Source organism: Gadus chalcogrammus, chromosome 18, assembly GCF_026213295.1.
Source record: "Gadus chalcogrammus isolate NIFS_2021 chromosome 18, NIFS_Gcha_1.0, whole genome shotgun sequence".
NCBI lineage: Eukaryota > Metazoa > Chordata > Actinopteri > Gadiformes > Gadidae > Gadus > Gadus chalcogrammus.
Genome location: NC_079429.1, coordinates 457,093 through 468,749, shown reverse-complemented (window position 1 = coordinate 468,749; position 11,657 = coordinate 457,093). Strand labels below are relative to the sequence as shown.

The window sequence follows — 11,657 nt, the reverse complement described above, 5'->3', positions numbered from 1 at the left end:
GGCAGAGAGAGAGAGAGAGGGGGGGGGCAGAGAGAGAGAGGGGGGGGCAGAGAGAGAGAGGGAGAGAGAGAGAGAGAGAGAGGGGGGGGGCAGAGAGAGAGAGAGAGAGAGAGCCTCTCTCAGCCTCTGTCCCAGTATGAAGGCCTTACGGGGCCAGATCCACCCGGCGGGCCGCTGAGACCAGTGTGTACCAGTGTGTGTCTGTTGTTGTGTGTCTGGTGTTGTGTGTCCCCCGTGTGCGCCTGGTTCTGAGCGTGTGTTCCTTGTGTTACAGAACTGGGCGGGGATGCGCTGTCCCTACAAGCTGCTCCGGATGATCCTGGCGTTGGTCTGCAGTGAGTCCATCCTCCGCCACCGTTAGCTCAGAGCATTTCAACGTAACCCTTCTCACTGGCGCTCCTCTCCATTCTAACATCGTCACGCCATCATCAGACCGGGTGCTGATCCTGCTGCTCAGTATTATAGATCCTGATGGGTTATGATTGGTCTAAAGTCGTATGTTCCTATTGGATGGAGTGAAGAGAGGTGAGTCACACCGTGTGGTCTGATTCACTCTTCATTACTCAGCAGTATGTTGGGTCCATCTGTCCACTGTCTCCTCCAACACACTACAGCAACAAGCAGCTCCCCCATCGAGAGCTTCACATAGCACATCAATAATTCATTAAATCCACAACAATATTCCCTCTTTGAGATGAGATTAAAACCTCATTTGGGTACCTTTATCTCGGGCCAAAGAACTAGCTTAACCAAGACTCTTAAAATGTCCTTTCAAAGAGGGCTGGCAGTAGAACGGTTACTGGAACTAACGGATAGATGATAGATGATAGATGATAGATGATAGATGATAGATGATAGATACAACTTATTCAACTGAATCCATCTGCATGGGGAGCCAGACTGGGGACTAGTCTCTCTGCCGGGATCTCCACCATCACCCGTCACCATGCACCCGTCACCATGCACCCGTCACCATGCACCCGTCACCATGCACCCGTCACCATGCACCCATCACCCATCACCATGCACCCGTCACCATGCACCCGTCACCATGCACCCATCACACATCACCATGCACCCATCACATCACCAATCACATCACCATCACCATCATCCACCACATCACATCAGATGTTTCTCGAGTGTGTTGTGGTTCTAAGGTGTGTGTGGTTCTGAGGTGCGTGTGGTTCTAGCGTGCTGTGGTTCTAGCGTGCTGTGGTTCTAGTGTGCTGTGGCTCTGAGGTGTGTGTGGTTCTAGCCTGCTGTGGTTCTAGCGTGCTGTGGTTCTAGCGTGCTGTGGTTCTTGCGTGCTGTGGTTCTAGCGTGCTGTGGCTCTAGCGTGCTGTGGCTCTAGCGTGCTGTGGTTCTAGCGTGCTGTGGTTCTAGCGTGCTGTGGCTCTGAGGTGTGTGTGGTTCTAGCGTGCTGTGGTTCTAGCGTGCTGTGGCTCTGAGGTGTGTGTGGTTCTAGCGTGCTGTGGTTCTAGCGTGCTGTGGTTCTAGCGTGCTGTGGTTCTAGCGTGCTGTGGCTCTGAGGTGTGTGGTTCTAGCGTGCTGTGGTTCTAGCGTGCTGTGGCTCTAGCGTGCTGTGGCTCTAGCGTGCTGTGGTTCTAGCGTGCTGTGGTTCTAGCGTGCTGTGGTTCTAGCGTGCTGTGGTTCTAGCGTGCTGTGGCTCTAGCGTGCTGTGGCTCTAGCGTGCTGTGGTTCTAGCGTGCTGTGGCTCTAGCGTGCTGTGGTTCTAGCGTGCTGTGGTTCTAGCGTGCTGTGTCTCTGTCCGCAGTGAGCTCGGAGGTGGGCCGGGCGGTGTGGCTGCGGTTCTCGCCCCCCCTGCCCTCGGCAGGGCCCCAGCCCAGCTTCATGGCCCACCTGTCGGGGGCGGTGGTGGGCATCAGCATGGGGCTGCTCATCCTGCGCAGCTACGAGGAGAGCCTGCAGCGCCAGTGCACCTGGTGGGTCATCGTCTTCTCCTTCATCACCTTCCTCCTCTTCGCCATCTTCTGGAACATCTTCGCCTACGAGCTGCTGGGGGTCCAGATCCCGGCCCCGCCCTGATGAAGACCCCTCCTTTAGGGGTGTCTCAACCCGCGAGGGGGGGGGGGGGTGTATGCGGGTTCCCCATGGACTCCGGCCCCTCCCCTTTAGTGGGGGGGGTCTCCATACACACGCATGGACTCCGGCCCCTCCCCTTTAGTGGGGGGGGCCTTTTGGTTTTGTTTTCAGGAATACTCTTTAAATCCAGCTGTTATTCCCTCCAGATCTGAACAAACAATGTTTTTTTTACAGATACTCACCAGGAGAGATTAGAGAGCAGCCTGCTGACTTACAGCCTCGTCAGCAGGCTTGTGTCTTTTATATATTTAAATATATAATAACCAATCAGCTTTCACTTCCCAGAATGCATTTCTGAAGTCATTCATGTCCTCCATGTTGGCCCTTTACAGACCCTGTGAAATGTAAATATACCAGTGCACTCTGGGAAGCTTTCATCTATGACAATGCGAGCAAACATTGAGCAACAGCAACGAGCAGTGGTTGTATTTGAGATGAAATATTTAATTTATTTTATATTGTTGTCTTTTTTCTTCTGCAAAGCAGCTTACCAGCGTGAGTCTGTGCAGCCTGGAAACAGCCTGGAAACAGCCTGGAAACAGCCCCAAAGTAGCATGGCCCTCACGACCTGACCCGCCCCGCAGGGCTACAGGGGTCCCAGTAGGTCCCAGTAGGCCTACAGTCCCTCCCAGTAGGGCTACAGGGCTCCCAGTAGGGCTACAGGGCTCCCAGTAGGTCCCAGTAGTCCTACAGTCCCTCCCAGTAGGGCTACAGGGGTCCCAGTAGGGCTACAGTCCCTCCCAGTAGGGCTACAGGGGTCCCAGTAGGGCTACAGGGCTCCCAGTAGGCCTACAGTCCCTCCCAGTCCCTCCCAGTAGGTCCCAGTAGGGCTACAGGGCTCCCAGTAGGGCTACAGGGCTCCCAGTAGGTCCTAGTAGGCCTAAAGTCCCTCCCAGTAGGGCTACAGGGCTCCCAGTAGGTCCCAGTAGGTCTACAGGGCTCCCAGTAGGGCTACAGGGCTCCCAGTAGGTCCTGGTAGGGCTACAGGGCTCCCAGTAGGTCCCAGTAGGGCTACAGGGCTCCCAGTAGGTCCCAGTAGGCCTACAGTCCCTCCCACTAGGGCTACAGGGCTCCCAGTAGGTCCTGGTAGGGCTACAGGGCTCCCAGTAGGCCTACAGTCCCTCCCACTAGGGCTACAGGGCTCCCAGTAGGTCCCAGTAGGTCTACAGGGCTCCCAGTAGGTCCCAGTAGGTCTACAGGGCTCCCAGTAGGTCCCAGTAGGCCTACAGGGCTCCCAGTAGGTCACAGTAGGTCTACAGGGCTCCCAGTAGGGCTACAGGGCTCCCAGTAGGTCCTGGTAGGGCTACAGGGCTCCCAGTAGGTCCCAGTAGGCCTACAGTCCCTCCCACTAGGGCTACAGGGCTCCCAGTAGGTCCCAGTAGGTCTACAGGGCTCCCAGTAGGTCCCAGTAGGTCTACAGGGCTCGGTGGTTGTATGTTCAAATGTTGATCTGAAGAAGTGTTTCCTTCCACGGGGTCTCAGAGCGGTCTCCTCCGCCGACACTGTGGACACGGTACCCATCAGCAGAGAGGGAGCAGCTCACACCCCGGTCCTCTGAGGACCTGTCTGTCTGACTCACAGGTCCTCTGAGGACCTGTCTCACACACAGGTCCGTCACTCGCGAACCACAAACCTTCAAAACGCTGTGTAGAATATTATAGAGTCGAGAAGACGAGGCGTTTAAAAGGCCTGTTTCTGATCCACTGCCTACTACACACACACACACACACACACACACACACACACACACACACACACACACACACAGACACACACACACACACACACACACACACACACACACACACACACACACACACACACACAGACACACACACACACACAGACACACACACACACACACACACACACACACACACGCACACGCACACGCACACACACACACACACACCTGTCCATGCCCTAACTCACAGGCAGGTGACAGGTGTGTCATCTGGTGACCTTTGACCTTCTTGCCCCAGAGGGCATTGGGACGAGCCGGCCGGTTCCCGTCCCTCTCTCTGCGTTGTAAAGGAGTGTTCCCACAACAAGGAGAGCGTTGATACGTTCCCTCCGTTCGATTCCATGTTGATAGTGGATGTGTATATTGTATGTTCATAATTAAGAGTATATTTATTTGTGTTTTTTTCCTTTATGAATAAGAGAATCCTTGTTGGCTGTGTTCTGCTGACGTCCTGTTTGAGGGTTCTGATGCAGAACCCTGTGTCGTGGTTCTGCTCAGCAGAACAACCCAGTGCTGTCTTCAGGACTTCATTCGCCATCGCCGTTCAATATTTCTGCGTGTAAACGATCAGATAATATTTTGCATTGTGAATATTCAAAAAGATATGTTAGGAAACGGAAGAAGCAAACTTAATTTTTTGCAAATACATGCCTGTAAAATACCACTAAATCTAGGAGATGTTCATGTAGCTAGGAACATTTTGCCAATGTGCTTACCAGATGATATGCTAGGGCAGCAGACCTCTTAAAGGACCCAGTCATGAACTTCAGTCCAGTACTGTAGTTCTCATTAAACCAGAGATCCTCTCACTTCTGCTCTAGAAACGGTTTGGAAAAAGATTCACTTCAGTAGAAAGTAAATTCAGTTCATCCAAGGACAGCCGGACACATTCTTTATATCTATTATTCATGTCGTCTGGCCTCTCCGGTAGAAAAGTTTGAATTTCTCAGACTTTTCCCATTTGGTTGTAAACCATCTCTCCAGTCTATTAAGGGATGGATGCAAGGTCATAAAGAGAAAAAGATAAACCATATCTCATCTCATCTTAACCCCCTCTGTGGTTCATGTACAGGATGGACGGCTCTGCTCGGGTCTCCTGTAAACGTCAGGGGAGCCCAGTCAGAATTAATAATGAACCCACTCCCTGACCCGGGGAAGACTAGCCAAACAGGGGGGGAGCCTCATCATCAGCCTCATCATCTTCATTGTAGATTCTTGTTGCCCTCTTGACCTTTTAAAACACAGCCTGAACCTTGGTTAAGGGCCTTAATTCATTTGTAATCTTTTGATATTCATTCATCTCTTATTGTTTCATGTGTTCATCTCCCTGTAACCTGCTGTCATCTTAAAGGAACCAGGTGTGTTGGAAACTGCAATCCCAGTAGGCTGTTTCCTGGCTTGATCCATGCTTGATCCCCCTATACATAGGCCGCTCCTCCATCTCCTCCTCCTCTTCCTCTTCCTGCTCCTCCTCCTCCTCCTGCCTCTCCTTTTCTTCCTCCTGCTCCTCTACTTCCTCTTCCTCCCCCTCCTCCTCCTCCTCCTGATCCTCCATCCTCCATCCTCCATCCTCCCGTCCTGAAGGAGGCGCTGTGAGGACAGCATGCGGACGGGGAGCAGGACAGGATGTAAACATACACATATATATATATATATGGATACATGGATATATATATCTCGATATATACACATTATATATATATATTCTGTATACATATATATAAAAGTACATATTATGCATATATACTTGTCTATATATATATTGTATATGTATATATCTCTCATCTCATCTCATCTCATTTTCGTCCGCTTATCCGGGGTCGGGTCGCGGGGGGAGCAGCTCAAGCAGGGGGCTCCAGACTTCCCTTTCCCGGGCCACATTGACCAGCTCTGACGGGGGGATCCCGAGGCGTTCCCAGGCCAGTGTTGAGATATAATCTCTCCACCTAGTCCTGGGTCTTCCCCGAGGTCTCCTCCCCACTGGACGTGCCTGAAACACCTCCCAAGGAAGGCGCCCAGTGGGCATCCTTAACAGATGCCCGAACCACCTCAGCTGATCTACACATTTACATATATATATATATATATGTAAATGGCTTTCTGTGGTTCCAGACGTGACCCTGACCCTCACTCAGCTCCTCGCTGCTGGTCTAATAAAGTCTGGTTTATACCGTCTGCTGTAGTGAGGTCTGGTGTAGTGAGGGCTGGTGTAGTGAGGGTGTAGTGAGGGCTGGTCTGGTGTAGTGAGGGCTGGTGTAGTGAGGGTGTAGTGAGGGCTGGTGTAGTGAGGGCTGGTGTAGTGCTGGTGTAGTGAGGGCTGGTGTAGTGCTGGTGTAGTGAGGGCTGGTGTAGTGAGGGCTGGTGTAGTGAGGGTGTAGTGAGGGCTGGTGTAGTGAAGGCTGGTGTAGTGAGGGTGTAGTGAGGGCTGGTGTAGTGAGGGCTGGTGTAGTGCTGGTGTAGTGAGGGTGTAGTGAGGGCTGGTGTAGTGAGGGCTGGTGTAGTGAGGTCTGGTGTAGTGAGGGCTGGTGTAGTGAGGGCTGGTGTAGTGAGGGCTGGTGTAGTGAGGTCTGGTGTAGTGAGGGCTGGTGTAGTGAGGGCTGGTGTAGTGAGGTCTGGTGTAGTGAGGGCTGGTGTAGTGAGGGCTGGTGTAGTGAGGTCTGGTGTAGTGAGGGCTGGTGTAGTGAGGGTGTAGTGAGGGCTGGTGTAGTGAGGGCTGGTGTAGTGAGGGCTGGTGTAGTGAGGGCTGGTGTAGTGAGGGCTGGTGTAGTGAGGGCTGGTGTAGTGAGGGCTGGTGTAGTGCTGGTGTAGTGAGGGCTGGTGTAGTGAGGGCTGGTGTAGTGAGGGCTGGTGTAGTGCTGGTGTAGTGAGGGCTGGTGTAGTGAGGGTGTAGTGAGGGCTGGTGTAGTGAGGGCTGGTGTAGTGAGGGTGTAGTGAGGGCTGGTGTAGTGAGGGCTGGTGTAGTGCTGGTGTAGTGAGGGCTGGTGTAGTGAGGGCTGGTGTAGTGAGGGCTGGTGTAGTGAGGGCTGGTGTAGTGAGGGCTGGTGTAGTGAGGGCTGGTGTAGTGCTGGTGTAGTGAGGGCTGGTGTAGTGAGGGCTGGTGTAGTGCTGGTGTAGTGAGGGCTGGTGTAGTGAGGGTGTAGTGAGGGCTGGTGTAGTGAGGGCTGGTGTAGTGCTGGTGTAGTGAGGGCTGGTGTAGTGAGGGCTGGTGTAGTGAGGGCTGGTGTAGTGAGGGTGTAGTGAGGGCTGGTGTAGTGAGGTCTGGTGTAGTGAGGGCTGGTGTAGTGAGGGTGTAGTGAGGGCTGGTGTAGGGAGGGCTGGTGTAGTGAGGGCTGGTGTAGTGAGGGCTGGTGTAGTGAGGGCTGGTGTAGTGAGGGCTGGTGTAGTGAGGGCTGGTGTAGTGAGGGCTGGTGTAGTGAGGGCTGGTGTAGTGAGGTCTGGTGTAGTGAGGGCTGGTGTAGTGAGGGCTGGTGTAGTGAGGGCTGGTGTAGTGAGGTCTGGTGTAGTGAGGGCTGGTGTAGTGAGGTCTGGTGTAGTGAGGGCTGGTGTAGTGAGGGTGTAGTGAGGTCTGGTGTAGTGAGGTCTGGTGTAGTGAGGGCTGGTGTAGTGAGGGCTGGTGTAGTGAGGGCTGGTGTAGTGAGGTCTGGTGTAGTGAGGGCTGGTGTAGTGAGGGCTGGTGTAGTGAGGTCTGGTGTAGTGAGGTCTGGTGTAGTGAGGGCTGGTGTAGTGAGGGCTGGTGTAGTGAGGGCTGGTGTAGTGAGGGCTGGTGTTGTGAGGGTGCAGTGAGGGCTGGTGTAGTGAGGGCTGGTGTAGTGAGGGTGTAGTGAGGTCTGGTGTAGTGAGGGCTGGTGTAGTGAGGGCTGGTGTAGTGAGGGCTGGTGTAGTGAGGTCTGGTGTAGTGAGGGCTGGTGTAGTGAGGGTGTAGTGAGGTCTGGTGTAGTGAGGGCTGGTGTAGTGAGGTCTGGTGTAGTGAGGGCTGGTGTAGTGAGGGCTGGTGTAGTGAGGGCTGGTGTAGTGAGGGTGTAGTGAGGTCTGGTGTAGTGAGGGCTGGTGTAGTGAGGGTGTAGTGAGGTCTGGTGTAGTGAGGGCTGGTGTAGTGAGGGCTGGTGTAGTGAGGGCTGGTGTAGTGAGGTCTGGTGTAGTGAGGGCTGGTGTAGTGAGGGCTGGTGTAGTGAGGGTGTAGTGAGGGCTGGTGTAGTGAGGGTGTAGTGAGGGCTGGTGTAGTGCTGGTGTAGTGAGGGCTGGTGTAGTGAGGGCTGGTGTAGTGAGGGCTGGTGTAGTGCTGGTGTAGTGAGGGCTGGTGTAGTGAGGGCTGGTGTAGTGAGGGCTGGTGTAGTGAGGGTGTAGTGAGGGCTGGTGTAGTGAGGGCTGGTGTAGTGAGGGTGTAGTGAGGGCTGGTGTAGTGAGGTCTGGTGTAGTGAGGGCTGGTGTAGTGAGGGTGTAGTGAGGTCTGGTGTAGTGAGGGCTGGTGTAGTGAGGGCTGGTGTAGTGAGGGCTGGTGTAGTGAGGTCTGGTGTAGTGAGGGCTGGTGTAGTGAGGGCTGGTGTAGTGCTGGTGTAGTGAGGGCTGGTGTAGTGAGGGCTGGTGTAGTGAGGTCTGGTGTAGTGAGGGCTGGTGTAGTGAGGTCTGGTGTAGTGCTGGTGTAGTGAGGTCTGGTGTAGTGAGGGCTGGTGTAGTGAGGGTGTAGTGAGGTCTGGTGTAGTGAGGGCTGGTGTAGTGAGGGCTGGTGTAGTGAGGGCTGGTGTAGTGAGGTCTGGTGTAGTGAGGGTGTAGTGAGGTCTGGTGTAGTGAGGGCTGGTGTAGTGAGGTCTGGTGTAGTGAGGGCTGGTGTAGTGAGGGCTGGTGTAGTGAGGGCTGGTGTAGTGAGGTCTGGTGTAGTGAGGGCTGGTGTAGTGAGGGTGTAGTGAGGTCTGGTGTAGTGAGGGCTGGTGTAGTGAGGTCTGGTGTAGTGAGGGCTGGTGTAGTGAGGGCTGGTGTAGTGAGGGCTGGTGTAGTGAGGGTGTAGTGAGGTCTGGTGTAGTGAGGGCTGGTGTAGTGAGGGTGTAGTGAGGTCTGGTGTAGTGAGGGCTGGTGTAGTGAGGGCTGGTGTAGTGAGGGCTGGTGTAGTGAGGTCTGGTGTAGTGAGGGCTGGTGTAGTGAGGGCTGGTGTAGTGAGGGTGTAGTGAGGGCTGGTGTAGTGAGGGTGTAGTGAGGGCTGGTGTAGTGCTGGTGTAGTGAGGGCTGGTGTAGTGAGGGCTGGTGTAGTGAGGGCTGGTGTAGTGCTGGTGTAGTGAGGGCTGGTGTAGTGAGGGCTGGTGTAGTGAGGGCTGGTGTAGTGAGGGTGTAGTGAGGGCTGGTGTAGTGAGGGCTGGTGTAGTGAGGGTGTAGTGAGGGCTGGTGTAGTGAGGTCTGGTGTAGTGAGGGCTGGTGTAGTGAGGGTGTAGTGAGGTCTGGTGTAGTGAGGGCTGGTGTAGTGAGGGCTGGTGTAGTGAGGGCTGGTGTAGTGAGGTCTGGTGTAGTGAGGGCTGGTGTAGTGAGGGCTGGTGTAGTGCTGGTGTAGTGAGGGCTGGTGTAGTGAGGGCTGGTGTAGTGAGGTCTGGTGTAGTGAGGGCTGGTGTAGTGAGGTCTGGTGTAGTGCTGGTGTAGTGAGGTCTGGTGTAGTGCTGGTGTAGTGAGGGCTGGTGTAGTGCTGGTGTAGTGAGGGCTGGTGTAGTGAGGGCTGGTGTAGTGCTGGTGTAGTGAGGGCTGGTGTAGTGCTGGTGTAGTGAGGGCTGGTGTAGTGAGGGCTGGTGTAGTGAGGTCTGGTGTAGTGAGGGCTGGTGTAGTGAGGGCTGGTGTAGTGAGGGCTGGTGTAGTGAGGTCTGGTGTAGTGAGGGCTGGTGTAGTGAGGGCTGGTGTAGTGAGGGCTGGTGTAGTGAGGGTGTAGTGAGGGCTGGTGTAGTGAGGGCTGGTGTAGTGCTGGTGTAGTGAGGTCTGGTGTAGTGAGGGCTGGTGTTGTGAGGGCTGGTGTAGTGAGGGTGTAGTGAGGGCTGGTGTAGTGCTGGTGTAGTGAGGTCTGGTGTAGTGAGGGCTGGTGTAGTGAGGGCTGGTGTAGTGAGGTCTGGTGTAGTGAGGGCTGGTGTAGTGAGGGCTGGTGTAGTGAGGGCTGGTGTAGTGAGGTCTGGTTTAGTGAGGGCTGGTGTAGTGAGGGCTGGTGTAGTGCTGGTGTAGTGCTGGTGTAGTGAGGGCTGGTGTAGTGCTGGTGTAGTGAGGGCTGGTGTAGTGAGGTCTGGTGTAGTGAGGGCTGGTGTAGTGCTGGTGTAGTGAGGGCTGGTGTAGTGCTGGTGTAGTGAGGGCTGGTGTAGTCAGGTCTGGTGTAGTGAGGGCTGGTGTAGTGAGGGTGTAGTGAGGGCTGGTGTAGTGAGGGCTGGTGTAGTGCTGGTGTAGTGAGGGCTGGTGTAGTGAGGTCTGGTGTAGTGCTGGTGTAGTGAGGGCTGGTGTAGTGAGGTCTGGTGTAGTGAGGGCTGGTGTAGTGAGGGCTGGTGTAGTGAGGTCTGGTGTAGTGAGGGCTGGTGTAGTGCTGGTGTAGTGAGGGCTGGTGTAGTGAGGTCTGGTGTAGTGAGGGCTGGTGTAGTGAGGGCTGGTGTAGTGAGGTCTGGTGTAGTGAGGGCTGGTGTAGTGCTGGTGTAGTGAGGGCTGGTGTAGTGAGGTCTGGTGTAGTGAGGGCTGGTGTAGTGAGGGCTGGTGTAGTGAGGGCTGGTGTAGTGCTGGTGTAGTGAGGTCTGGTGTAGTGAGGGCTGGTGTAGTGAGGGCTGGTGTAGGGCTGGTGTAGTGAGGGCTGGTGTAGTGAGGGCTGGTGTAGTGAGGGCTGGTGTAGTGAGGGCTGGTGTAGTGAGGGCTGGTGTAGTGAGGGCTGGTGTAGTGAGGGCTGGTGTAGTGAGGTCTGGTGTAGTGAGGGCTGGTGTAGTGAGGGCTGGTGTAGTGAGGGCTGGTGTAGTGCTGGTGTAGTGAGGTCTGGTGTAGTGCTGGTGTAGTGAGGTCTGGTGTAGTGAGGGCTGGTGTAGTGAGGGCTGGTGTAGTGAGGTCTGGAGCTCGGCGGTCGCTCAGTGGGGTTGCTCCTCATCTCTGCCTCTCCTCTGTATTCCCTGTTCTTGTATTTGTTCCTCCTGGGCTTCGATGCCCTTGTTGTGTTTAAACTGACATGTTGTCTCGTGCCATACGGTTCTAGTGCCATTACCCTTCTTTATGTTTGTTACTTGTTGATTTTAACCCACTGTGTGTAGAGCCCAATGCCTTGACTGTAGCCCCCCAGAGGGCTGAGCTGCCGGCCGTCTGGGCACCATCCAGGCTACTCCTGTCTTGGGAACACGTCTCCGGGCTGTGTGGGAGGGCGTTGTGTCTGTAGTTGCTGGCTGGATGACTGCCAGCCTGTTGTGTTGTCTGCCTCCACTACTTGACCAGCGGCTGAGTGAAGCCTGTGGAAGTAAAGCAGGCCACCGTAGCTCGAGACAGACTTACTGTCATCACCAACAAACATCTCTGGATGCCCGTGGCTCGGGTCCTCCAATGCCAACAGACCCCCGGGGCGTCGCAGAGACCCCCGCGCCTCCCTCCACTTCCAAACTAGCCAATAAACGGAAAGATTGTGCAATTACGCTCCCTGACATTAATCCAATAACATGTCATTTTACTGTGAAGCCTCTGGGAGCCTCGCTGTCGTCCACACTCAACAACGGGCCAGACGGTCGTCGTTACTGGTGCTGCTTTTATCCATATGATGTGTTACTGCTATCTCCCCGTCGCTAGACACCCCAGGCTTTGGTTATACAGCCGCAGGCGACAGTCAGGATCA

General features: G+C 54.7%; 1 protein-coding gene across 1 annotated transcript in view; it reads left to right on the top strand.

The window, feature by feature from the left end:
* The window catches only part of rhbdl1 (rhomboid, veinlet-like 1 (Drosophila)), a 5,394-nt gene extending 3,345 nt beyond the window's left edge, over positions 1-2,049 (top strand). Inside the window, exons 2-3 of the mRNA XM_056577556.1 lie at positions 254-335; positions 1,778-2,049. Of these exons, the coding sequence (XP_056433531.1) occupies positions 254-335; positions 1,778-2,049 (354 nt within the window). The remainder of the gene's footprint in view (positions 1-253; positions 336-1,777) is intronic.
* Positions 2,050-11,657: the final 9,608 nt, after the last annotated feature.